Below are 13,251 nucleotides of genomic sequence, written 5' to 3' on the forward strand. Positions count from 1 at the left end.
GCTTGAATCGCCACCTGGAGGGAGAAAAGCAAAGCAGGAGAAGCTAGAGGAGACATCCTCTTGGCCTCCCCTTCTCTTTCCAGGGCAAGTGTGTGTGGGGAGGGGAATTCTAGCTGTAGCCCAGTGCAGGATTCTCTTGGGATACCGAGAGACAGGGATACCAGGCAGATGTTCATAAGCACCCAGGTGAATAAGAAGCACAAATCAGACTTTCAAGCGCTTTTGAAAGTGCCACCCACAGCCTTTGTGAACCTGGCAGGTGACTAGTTCTGGGAAAGAAAGGCCAGTTTCTTCCCAGCACGCCTGTGTGCCACACCTTGAATACCGGGATCAGCGGAAAACATCATCTATGGCAGAGATGGAACAAATGAAGTCTCATAAAAGAAAGAAGCTGGCAGAGAACGCAGTTGCAGCACTTCAAAGCTTTCCTGGAAGCCAGTGATACTGCAGGGAAATCCGAGAGGGTGACATTCTCCCCGCTGCTACATATGACCAGCCCAGAAGCACCAGAGATCTCAAATACATTCCAGTGAACTGCAAAGTGCTAGACAAGTCATACCAACGTTTGAAGGACAGGGTGATCCAGACATGGACTTCCCTTGGGAAAGGCTCCTGGGGCCAAGTTGTCTGCTGGAATAACACCATTGAGGCCAGTGGAATTATACTAGCAAGTAACATGGTCTCTTGGCTTTCTAAAAGATGATCTGCCAGGCGAGGCCATTGACCATAACAATAGACCTATGTCAAAAAGCTAAGTCATGTAACACACGGATTAATTAGTTTCCTTGGCTTTTTTCCCCTTTCCAAGAGAAGCCAAAGGTTCTAGGGGATGCGGACAGAGGAGCATGCTTGTTGAAATGCCTCATCTTGGGGCAGAGTGTCATTCAGGGCTGTTGTGTAGCATCTCTCCTTTGTGTTCTGACTCCCTCTGCACTTTCTGCTGTGTAGTTTTTATTTGTATAATCAGAATACATTGCCACAGGATAAGATTCCATTTTTATTAGGCTAATTGTGAGTCTTTTTTTAGTATTTCCAGGACTCTTGGATTTTCTTACTGAGTGGAGACCTCATAATCAAAAAGCCTCATGTTGTTGCCTCCCTGTACATGTGCACATGTGTTTCCCATTAAAGCTTTCCCATTGAAAACAAATCCGACGTCTGTTAAGGCTGAAGTTAAAGGTCTGGATTTATTCCTGCATGAGCCTGAGAAAATGTTACACCACCAGATTAACTCTGTACTCACTGAAAGCATCTCCTAGGCATTGGACTTGTCTTTCCACACTTGATTTTCTTGTTCTAAGGCTTTTCAAAGTCGCCTAAGGAACTTAGAGACCCACTCCACGTCAATCAGATTTGAGCACCTAACTCCCATGGGCTTCTTTGAGAATTGCAGAACAGGAGAGGACGGTGACGAATGTAAAAGAAAGTACTTTATAAATCATGCTCCGTTTGTGTAAAGCAGGTTAACATTTTTTGAGGGCAGCAGGGAGGAAGAGAGAGCTCAGTGGTTTGAGCATTGGCCTGCTAAACCAGGATTGTGAGTTCAATCCTTGAGGGGGCCTCTTAGGGATCTGGGGCAAAAACTGGGGATTGGTCCTGCTTTGAGCAGGGGGTTAGACCAGATGACCTCCTGAGGCCCCTTCCAATCCTGATATTCTATGACTAAAAAACTTTCCTAACAAATGATAGAGTTTCCTAGAAATTGATATTTTTCACAGGGAAATGTTGATTATTGTGACAAAAAGAAAATCTGATTTTTCAATTGGAAAATAATAACCATGAACACTAATTATAAAATATTTCCCTTTGACATTTTGAAAATATCAAAACTGTCAACACTTCAAATGCGAGACAAGGTGGGTGAGGCAACATCTTCCAGTGGGTTACTTTCTGTTGATGAAAGAGACAAACTTTCATGGAGCTAAAGAAGAGCTCAAAAGCTTGTCTCTTTCACCAACAGAAGTTTAAATCTACATTTCAAAAAGTTTCAGTTCCCTGCCCTCTTCCTACCCACATTGAAAATGACAACTTTTTCCTTTTTGATATTGCCAAATAGAAATATTTTGGAATTTTTTTAACTCCATGGAAATTTTCAATTATTTTGACCTTTTGTTTCATTTTGGGACAAACCCAACTGCGAAATATCATCATTCCAAGTGGGATGGAAAGTCCATATTCAAAACAGCACTATTCCTGAGAGAGACACACATGCAGACAGAGACAGAGACATTCAATCTAGTAGTAAAAGACAGAGGCAGAGATGAGCAACTGTCAAAATGTTCCAGAGCCAAAAGTTTGGATGAATTTCTGAGGCTCATTCCAATTCATTCCTAAGCACTTCGGTCTTAGTATCAACTTAAGACATTTTCTGAGATCAGTTGGCAATATTCATTCCACTTCTTTTGGCTCGCTAATCATTGCATTTAAATACAGTTTTTCATATACAAAGGAGTAAATGACTAATTCTCACAAGGTGGGGCTGAGTTAGACTTAAATCACAGAGACAAGTGAAAATGCAAGAAAATAAATGTTACCCTAACTGTTTCAAGAGTCACAACATTTTGGGTCACGTTTTTGAGAGTAATTTGCAGAGTTTATTTTATCCAAACTGAGAGAGAGTACAGAAAACAATTTAGCATTCGGGTCAGTCAAAAGGAGCATGTTTCTGTCTGTCTCTCTCTCTCTTTGTCATCTATGGGTTTTGATTGTGTTGGGTTTTGATTGTGTTGGGTTTGCTACAGAATAATTCTATCCATTTGCACCTCTGCACCATGTGGATCCAGCCCTTCTGGCTCTGAGTTAATAAAACCAAACCCAGTAAAATCCAAAATACTGTCAATCCTTCTGGATTATTAACACAGAAACTTCCCCATCAAAATATAATCCTGACAACAAAGGCCCAGCCAGGCTTGGCCCACCTTCTGCTCCCTCCCCTCCTTTATAACAAGTTCTTAAGAAACCAGCTGCAGCAATGAGTCATCACCCTCTTTACCCTTTCTAGCTAGCTCACTCCCAGGGAATGAGGTGGGTGTGTGAGGCAAACCTGCCTGCCTGTTACTGGCTGAGGGGTCCTGTTCTCTGTACCTACAAGCTCTGTTTTAGACCGTGTTCCTGTCATCTAATAAATTGTGCCCTCCTCTTGAGTGCCTTTGTTTTCCCATCTAGGTTATCGGCCCTCATGCTTGTCTGACCATGTTGTCCACAGATCCATTCTCTCCTGCTGCCCCATCTGCGGAGTGCCCCATACAATTCCTTCCCACCTGCTGGTTCCTCCCCTCCCTGACGCCTCCCCCAAACTCCAGTGAGCTCCCCCACCCACCTTCTTGCACCTGCTGGTATCTTTCCTTTTCCCTCTTGAGAAGGCCCTATTTACTTTTCCTGTCAGCCACTTCCTCTCAATCTCTAAACTACTACCCAACAGGGAGTCAAAAAACACATAAATGGAGGGATCCAGGCGCTAAACCCACAGGAATGTTCTGGGCTGGCCTGTCCATAGACCCACCCTTTCCCCACTTAGAGAAAAATCTACTTGTTTTACTTGCATTGATGCCAAGAAATTCCATTTGAGGAGCTACAGCTAGCAGCTCTGGGTGAGACACGGGTGAGCTTACAGTCCATTTTCCCTGCCCTCTTCCTACCCACATTGAGACATAGTTAGCTGCATTTTTAGAGTTGTGCAGAAGGATAGTTGTAGGGCAGGTGGGAATTTTTAGAATTAAAAAAAGGGGTTGAGTTTTTTTGGAAAATTAATTTTTTTTTCAGAAAAATTGTTGACATTATAGAAATGTTTCATCTTTCTGTGAAAAATATAATGACTATTGCTTCAACATTTCCTCCAGAATTTTAATTAAATAAAAACATTGTTGACATTTTTCATTTACCAAAAACCCATGAGAAGCATGTCAAGACCCATTTCATTAATATTTTTAATAAAAAAATTTGGAGTAAAAACATTACATTTTAAAAAGTATCTAAAAACAGATCCCTTTGACGTTAAAACCTTAAAACTGTAAAATTTCTCATGAAAATATGTTTTTATTTTTTACCAACTCTAGAAATTAGTGTGTGTATCTATTATAGACTCTAATCCAGTACCCAGTGAGGTCTGAGCCAGTGCCTCTGGAAGTGATTAGAAAGACTTTCACTGACTTCACTGGGTAACAACCCAGGGCTGTTGGCGTTACAAGTAGTGGCCTGTACTGGGGAGCCTCTGAAGCTCCAGGCTGCTCTTCTCAGGCCAGGGGAGAATGTAAGCCAGGCAGGCCTGCTCAGTGTGACACTCTGTCCATCTCTAGTGGTGGCCAGGCCAAGTGGAGATCAATGATCCTGTTACAAACTTGGCCACTTGTAACCCTAACACTCCTAGATGTGTGTTGACGGGGGAATCAAACCTGGGACCACTGGATCTTAAAACATGAGCCTCTGCTCTCTGAGTTAAGAGATGCAGCTCTCTTAACCCAGGCTGTAGCAGGCTCATCAGTCTCTAGTTGGCCTAGTTACCAGTAGAAGAGGACAGAGTGCCATGCTGAGCCAGTTTGGCTGGCACCTGGACTTGTTAGGGGCTACGGCACGTCAAATGTCGCTCACCCGATAATCCACCCTGTACTGTAGAAGGAATACAGTCCCCTTCTCTAAAGTGTCCTATCTCCCATCCTTTTTTAATCAACTTACAACCATCTTGAGAGGAAGGCTGGTGAGGTGATTATGGTCTCCGGAGCTCTCGGATTTCTGTCTCTGCCCCAGGCTCCCTGGGGGAACTCACTTGATGACCATTGGCAGGTCACTTAGAGCAGGCTTTTCCAAAGTGCCCAGCGTTGGCCTAACTCCGTTCCTCCTGAAGTCCGTGGTAAAACTGTTGACTTCAATGAGAGCAGAGATAGGCCAAGACTGAACACTGTATCAATCCCCCACTTAATCTCTTTGTGTCTCAGTTCCCCACCTGTGAAATTCGAATAACAACACTTCCTTTCTCCCATCCTTTGTCTGTCTGATCTGTTTAGACCATAAGCTCTTCAGGGCAGGATCTGCCTCTCACTGTGTGTATGTGCCGCATCTAACACCATGGGGCTCTGATCTCAACTGGGGTCCCTAGGCACTTCTGTGCTATAAACCATAATAGTAAGGCCATGTCTGCCGCACAGCAGCACAGCTACAGCATGGCAGCTGTAGTGCAGACATGGGAGCACATGTCCTCACCTCTAGGGTGCCCCCTTTTGCCTGGGCATGGCGTTTAAGGGGACTTCACTTCTTGTTCTCACCTTTGTGGCCACTTCCTTGGCCATGATGTAGGGTTGCCAACTTTCTACTTGCACAAAACAGAATGCCCTTGCCCTACCCCCTGCCCTGCCACTTCTCTAGGGCCCCACCCCTTCTCTGAGGCCACACACCCCATTCACTCCATCCCCCCTCCAGACCCTCACTTGCTCATTTTGAGTGGGCTGGCTCAGGGAGTTGGTGGTGTAGGAGGGAGTGGGGGCTCTGGCTGGGAGTGCATGCTCTGGGGAGGGGGCCAGAAACGAGGAGTTCAGGGTGCGGGAGGGGGCTCTGGGCTAAGGCAGTGGGTAGAGATGAGGAAGTGGGTGAGGGCTCCGGCTGGGGGTGTGGACTCCGGTGTGGGACCGGGGATGAGGGATTTGGGTTTTGGAGTGTGAGAGGGGCTCCAGGTAGGGGGTTGGAGTGCAGGGTGTGTGTGAAGGCTCTGTCTGGGGGTGAAGACTCTGGGGTGGGGCTGGGAATGAAGGGTTTGGGGTGTAGAAGGGTGTTCTGGACTGGGACTGAGGGATTTGGAGGCAGGGAGGGGGATCAGGTTGGGTTGGGGCAGAGGATTGGGCATGAGTGGGGATGAGGGCTCTGGCTGGGGGTGCGGGCTCTAGTGTGGGGCAGGGATGAGGGGTTTGGGGTGCAGGAGAGTGCTCCAGGCTTGGACTGAGGGGTTCAGAGGGTGGGAGGTGGATCAGGGCTGGGGCAAGGAGTTGGGGCACAGGAGGGAGTCAGGGGTGCAGGCTCTGGGCAGTGCTTATCTCAAGCAGCTCCCAGAAGCAGTGGTACATCCCCACTCCGGCTCCTATGCGGAGGCACAGCCAGGTGCTTCTGTGTCCTGCCCCATCTGTAGGTGCCACCCCCGTAGCTCCCATTAGCCATGGTTCCTGGCCAATGGGAGCTGTGGAGCCAGTGCTTGTGGTGGGGGCAGTGTGCAGAGCCCCCTGGCTTCCCCTACACATAGGAGCCAGAGGCGGGACTTGCTGGTGCTTCCAGGAGCCGCACAGAGCCATGTCAGGCAGGGAACCTGCCTTAGCCCCACAGCATCGCCTATCGGACTTTTAACGGCCTGGTCGGCAGTGCTGACCGGAATCGCCGGGGTCCCTTTTCGACTGGGCATTCTGGTTGAAAACCAGACACCTGGCAATCCTACCATGATGGACAGTCATAGCTGATGTCTTCTCCCATCTCCCTCTCTGGACTCTCTGTGGCTCAGCCCGCCAGCCAAGTCACACAACAGTTCACTCCCTTTCCGGGGTAACAAAGGTCCAACTTAAGAGTCCAAATCATATGCCCAAACTAATAGTGCTTCTGTCCCTCTCAGGCACCATTGATGCCCTCTGCTTCTCAGTCCTGGCAGAGCATCTCTTGTCTTGCTTCTTCCCCAGCAGGATTCCCTGGCTGCTTCCCTTCGTCAGGGACTCCAGTAGTTTGCCTGTGGGGATCTCCCAGCTGCTGTCACAGGCCCTAACTCAGGCTCCCCCCACAGAAGCCTGCTGTGTGGGTCTCTTTCTCCTGTGCTCTGAGAGGGTGACTCACCCTGACTTCCTCAGGCTCCTCCAGAGGGAGCTCCCCCTCTACTGACTTCCCAGCTCTGTTTAAGTAGCACTCACCCTGCTGCACCACCACAGCTGGGGTCAGTCTTTCTAACTAGGCCTCATCACACTTGGCTAGGGTCATTAATTAGTCCATACTCTGCCAGCTCCTCAGTGAGACTGAGGGCTACCTGCTAAGTCAGGGGCAAGGCTGAGCACAGCTTGCTTCCAAGGGCTGGCCAGCCCTTGACAAGATGCTGTGACAAGATACTTCCTACGTTGACAGAAGGTGTTTTTTCTGTTGATTCAGTTAATCCACCCCTCCAAGAGGTGATAGCTAGGTTGACAGAAGTTCTTCTATTGACCTAACCATGTCTACACCAGGGGTTAGGCATAAATTTTTTCACAGCCCTGACCGACATAGATAGGTCAATCTAGTTTTGAAATGTAGACCAGGCCTCAGTCTCCAGGAGCAGACCCTGGGAAGAAAAGTGACATTGGGCTCTGGTTCGATTGCCATTCCTCCAGTGCCCTGCCTTGGTTCTCTCTCCAGACTAGCGTAGCAGACATAAATGCATGATAACAAATGGAAAGGGTGGCAGGGACTCCATTTATTGAAAATGATCATTTCTATTCTAGTGCAAACATAGTATATTTTACATCACAAAGCAGGATATAATTTACAGAATATATTTCCACAAGATCTCAAAACCCCCCAGTGGTGTTTGCATCCAGTCCATCATCTTCCCAGTGTTTTTATTTCCCATCACCACTTAAAATTCCATACAGTCCATCACCACCTTGTTTCTGGACAGACCAAGGGTGGAGAGTTGCTCATCAGTATTTGTCCATGAGTGTCAGAGGGGGATATGTCTCATGAACATGTTCTACAGTAGGGGTCCCCAAACTTTGTGACACTAGGGGTTAACTAGGTAACATCAAAGGAGCCCAGACAGAATGCACCTGGAGCTTCTACTAAAGCTATGGAGAGTTTCATGCCTTCACAATCAGGCCCCTAATTTGCATTTATATTGATACAGTTTTATAAAATACAGAATAAACTCATATGATCACACTATTGTGCTTTTGCTGGGTAGACAAATAGAAAATTGTTTGTTGGTTGAAGTCATCAGCAATGAAAATCTGCAGTTGATCAACTTTGTCCGTAGACTATATTTACAAAAGCTGGTGGGTGCTAAGTGCGTTGTTGGATGTGGTGGTTTTTCATCTGGCCCTTGTCAGGATACTCCCACTCTGACCTGGTGCAAGTTTACCAATGGGAGGGTGAGAATCCAGCAGAAGGGACAACTTCACCAAAAATAAAATCATTGCCACCTAAATAATAAGGCAAAATCTGGAGACATTTCTGTGGCTCCACTGCTGCATATACTTATACATACGCATAACTTTACTCACATATAGTGAATGCGATTACTGTACTGAGTGAAGTTAAGCATGTGCATAAGTGTTTTCAGGATCAGGGCCTTAGTTAAGTCCTGGTATTTACAGGCATATCTCAGTTTAAGAGTCACAACAATTCAGGGAACACAAATTGGGCAACTTTGGTCCCTGGAGTTTGTACATTTGTCCTCTCTGAGCAGTTTTCCTACCAGCATAAGAAATGGATGCCTTTGCTGAGACTCAAGGTGATTTCTGCCTGCAGATGATGCCTCATGGTGTATCAAAAAGTGGAGAAGGGCTAGGGTACCACAAAAATGCAGCATTCATTGATTGAAAACTTTGGTCCAGATTCTCAACTAGCGTCTGTCCTCCATTGACTTCATCAAAGCCATGCCAATACACACCTACTGAAGATATGGCTCTTGATTTTAATTTGGATGTGAGTCCCCTCCCCCAAGCTCTGCTTGGTGCAGGATTGGGTGAGCTGAAACTATCTCAAGTGTCAATTTAAAAGCTGAGAAAGAAAGGAAAGTGGAAACTCTTTGGGCCATTTTCTAGAATAGGGGTCGGCAACCTTTCAGAAGTGGTGTGCCGAGTCTTCATTTATTCACTCTAATTTAAGGTTTTGCGTGCCAGTAATACAGTTTAATGTTTTTAGAAGATCTCTTTCTATATGTCATTAATATATAACTAAACTATTGTTGACTGTGAAGTAAATACGGTTTTTAAAATGTTTAAGAAGCTTCATTTAAAATTAAATTAAAATGCAGAGCCCCCCCAGACCAGTGGCCAGGACCCAGGCAGTGTAAGTGCCACTGAAAATCAGCTCGTGTGCTGCCTTTGGCATGCATGCCATACCCCTCTTCTAGAAGTTCACTATGGTGATTGGACCTCTCCACACAGCGTCTGATCTCAGGAGTTCTGTGAAGATGAACCATCACCCTCCTTAACCCCAACACAGAAACAGTTATCCAAAAGGAGACAATTTCTCTCTGCTGGGAAAACTCAGCTCCGAATTCATAGTTTAAGACACCACATAGTATTTTGTGCTGAGGTATTTTCTTTCATCTGAATATCTCCATAAATGAAGTCTCATAACACACCTGTGAGGTAGGTAAATACTAGTCTCCCCATATTGCAAAGTAGGAGAGACAGGCACAAGAGGTGAAATAACTTGGCCAATGTGACGCAGTGAGTCGGCAGTGGACACAGCAGCACAACCCAGGAGTCATGACTCCTAGTGCCCTGCTAGATAATACAATGCACCTCAGAAAATGGGAGATAACATTAAATGCTTTCCAATATTTACACTTTCTTGTAAATGTATTCCTATCCCCTTCCAGAATGTATCTGTAGGCTGGTGCTGGAAAGAGTGGATAATTAAAGGGTCTCTTTGTTCTAAGTCCCATTGGTTGTGTCTACACAATGGTTGTGTCTACACAAACATTTTTCATTTAAATTTCTCCCTATTGCACTACTGTCCACTGATGGTAAGAGCAGACAGAGGTTGAGTGTGGGCCAGTCACAGTCATTTTAACCACTGTGCTGGCTCAGTCTGCTCTGAGGGCTATGCCCCAAAGTGATTTGAACATCAGTAATTGTTGATTGCTGTGCCACCAGCAGAATGGCACTTTTGGTAGCGTAACAATAGTGTCATCCCCCAGGTAATCAAAAATCATGAGTCAGGCACCCCCAATAAATCATAGATTGACTTAAAAATAAGAATTCATAGAAATGTAAAACTGGAAGGGACCCCAAGAAGTCATCTGGCTTGTTCCCCCGCCCACACGCATGAGGGCATTGGGTCCTGTAAATATTGGGTCGTTTTTCTTTTCTGTCTAACTTTTGAGCCTTTAGGTGACACTTGGGTCACACTGTCTTGCTTTTCTCCACAACCACAAGGGTTAGAATTTTGGGGGGGTGCAGTAGGGGGATGCCAAATGAAAGCTGAGATTTTCTTGCAATCATGTGACTCCAGGATCTGTGGCTTTAGGAACCCAATCAAATATCCAAATAAAATCATGAGGGTCAGCAGCCTTGATGCAATGATGGGAAGTTTGAAGCGGAATGCTCGTGCCGACTAGGCAATGGCTGGCTGTACAGAACTCTTAGGGACATCTACAACTGCATGTGACCCTGCTAGCTAGAGCTCAGAAGCTAAGCAGAGTTAGATAGAGAACTAGAGGGGTCGGACAATCTGCTTAAAAAGTTGAACTGTTTTGAAGGGAAAATTCTACTCAAATTGGAGGGAGGGAAGGCAAGTCTATTTGACTGGCGTGGCATGTGGACTCCTAAATGGACCGTCCTGTAAGGTTGGGCAGCACAGTTGCACCCTGGTGTTGGTGACTCAGCACGAGGCGCTCATCCCTTGGATTCAGTCCTGAACCAATCCACACCAAAACACACGGAAGCGCCGTCTTTTAGATACAACCAAAATCCAGGCTGCATGGGGGACTAGCTCCTCGCCTCATGCAAATCAGCCCAGCACTTCAGTCAGCGGAGCAACACCCATTTACACCAGCTAAGGATCTGGCCCTTGGTTCACATGCTTTTTGCAAGTGTTAAGCCTGATGCTCAGGCTAAATTCTAATTGTTATTCTGCCTACATAACAGTTCACCTTCATTTTAAACGGCTGTGTGTGGTTTTAGAATGGTGGGGCCCATTGCCAGACCAAAGCCACATTCCAGCCAAAAGGTGCCTGCTTCAGCACCTAGATATAAATCTACGGTACTGTTTGGGAAATGCTCTGTGTATATATAATCATCAGATCAGTGCCCAATGCTTACTCACATCGAGTAGTACCTTGAACGGTCCATTGACTTCAGTGGGGCCATTCAAGGAGCAAAGTTCTACTCAGTGTGAGCAAAGGTCTCAGAATCTGTCCCTCAATGGCTCTCCTTCTGTACATAAGTGTTACTCGCGTGAGAAAGGCTGGCAGAAGCAGGCCCTCTGGTTTCACACAGGTGTACTCTCACTGGCATCAGCAAAAACACAAGGGGATCATCTTTCCCTCAGGACATATGCATGGGGGAAAACTTTCCAGGCACACATCCAAGACAGCTCCATAATGTTGTCCTTCCTCTCTCTAGACCCAGACAAGGTGGGGGGAAGTACAGAAGGGGATTTGATAGGAATCTCATCCCTGTCTGAGTCTCACAAGGGGGAGGGTGTTTCACGGGGAAAAGCACTGCTGGCCCCGCTGTCTTATCTTAGTGTGGAATCCCTCCATGGTGGGAGAACCCCCTCTATCACCTGGCACGGTGCCTAGTGTATGGTCCTGTGTCTTCGGTGGATTTTCCAAGATCTGGCTGGATCTGAAGTGCTGGAGGGCCAGAGTCCTCACTTCTCTGGAGGAGCAAACCCTAATCACTCCACAAAGGGAACTTCACAATATGTCTTTCTTCAGGGCCTTGTTGGATGGGTTTTCCCAGAGGAAGAGATGAGCTAGCCCTGAATATTGACCTCCTGATTTGGATCAACTGGACCCTGAGTTTTGCCTGACTAAAGACATAGGGATTTGGCCGGTAGCTTGTAATGTGCTGTGGCCTTCTGTGAGATGAAATGTTCTAAGCATAAGCTATTTATTATTACTATGATTGTGAGCAGCATACGACCATAAATGGGAACCTGGCACTCCATCTCTATAGGAACTTGGCTGGAGTACACACATCTTGAACATTTTCAATGTATTTTTATTTTGTTTAATAAAAAACACCAACCAAGCTTGCATGTATATCTTATATATATAAATATATACAGTATATATAAAACAAATGCGTTGGGACATCACTTTTACCTGTGGCACAAAACATAAGGCATAGAAAGAAGCATAAGGCAAAGTCCTAATCTTTGAGCTCCTGAGCCATCTCCCCTATGCAGACACGCACTCTGGCTTGAGAAGGATCTTCTCTTCTTTGGCTTTTCAAAGAGGCTGGGCCAGAAACAATCAGAAAGAGGCGAATAAGTTCTAAACTCAAGATGGCTGTGAATGAAACAATGAACATTCCAGGCAACTGGACTAGAGGAACTCACCGCGTTGCTCAAAAAGCCTCCTCAGAGGCTAATGATAATGACTTTGCAGCTGCAGCCTTGGTCTGGAGCGATGGAAGGACACTTCGATCTCATGTGGATACAACAGAGAGGGCTTTGGCTTCGGAATTCCCTTTTCTAGAGTGAGCTGGGGCATAGGAAGTGAGGGACCCGGTGCTGAACCTCAGGAAAGTCTAGGGGAGAAGTTCAAAGGCTGGATTGATAGGGTTTCTTTTGCAGTCACGTATAAAATAAACAAGAAGGATGGAATTGTCCTTAACTGAAGAAGCTCATAGTATACTGAGCAGAAGCAATAAACCTGACACAAAGTGGTGACATTATCCCACAAGGAAAGAGGAACACCATAACTAATTTGCAGTTCATTTTTCTCCTGCTTCTGTCCCAATAGTCAGTTCAAGGTTTATTTTTCAGCATGAGCAAACTGCTAAGCAAGACGGGTGTCATTTTGTTTTACTCTTTCTTTGAGACAGTGTTTAATTGACTGTCGGTACTTGGTTCCTCTGTAAACTATATTCCTTTGCTTTCAATCTCAGGTTGGCAATGCTGTTGGCCATGTTCATGCCCTGGGCAGGGCTAGCATTGGTACACGTAGCAGAATAGGTAGCCATGGCGCTGTTGGGGTGGAGAGAAGAGGAGAAAAGAAAGAAAAACAAAATCAGAATCCAGCTGCAAATCAGGGCTGCATTGAACTCAGAAATCAGTCGCTAGGTGAGCGGGTGCTGGCGTGGGCATACATCATGATGTATAATGTTTCAGTTACTGGGTGCAACATTCCTTACCATGACTGGACATTTTAGTAACTTGTCTTTTAGAGCACTGATGGATCACCCTGTTTAACAGCATTTCCCAGGCTATAGCCAGCTGAAGTCAAAGAGTTTTGAACCAGGCCCACAACAATCAGTTTATGCGACCAAAGTACATGAGAATGTACTACAAATAGTCACCAGATGCAAAGTTCATATCTGGAGCCAACCTTTGTCAAAGTTCAGGGGAGCTCAGGTCTGA

At 46.0% G+C, this 13,251-nt stretch overlaps 1 protein-coding gene across 3 annotated transcripts in view; it reads right to left on the bottom strand.

The window, feature by feature from the left end:
- Positions 1-11,874: 11,874 nt before the first annotated feature.
- PRRX1 (paired related homeobox 1) overlaps positions 11,875-13,251 on the bottom strand; it is an 88,221-nt gene continuing 86,844 nt past the window's right edge. For 2 of the 3 annotated variants that reach the window (XM_038411966.2, XM_043490910.1), the window contains exon 5: positions 11,875-12,858. In XM_038411966.2, the coding sequence (XP_038267894.1) occupies positions 12,720-12,858 (139 nt within the window). In that variant the 3' untranslated portion in view covers positions 11,875-12,719. The remainder of the gene's footprint in view (positions 12,859-13,251) is intronic. The other variant, XM_038411967.2, reaches the window with a different exon arrangement.

This window comes from Dermochelys coriacea, chromosome 8 (genome assembly GCF_009764565.3).
Source record: "Dermochelys coriacea isolate rDerCor1 chromosome 8, rDerCor1.pri.v4, whole genome shotgun sequence".
NCBI lineage: Eukaryota > Metazoa > Chordata > Testudines > Dermochelyidae > Dermochelys > Dermochelys coriacea.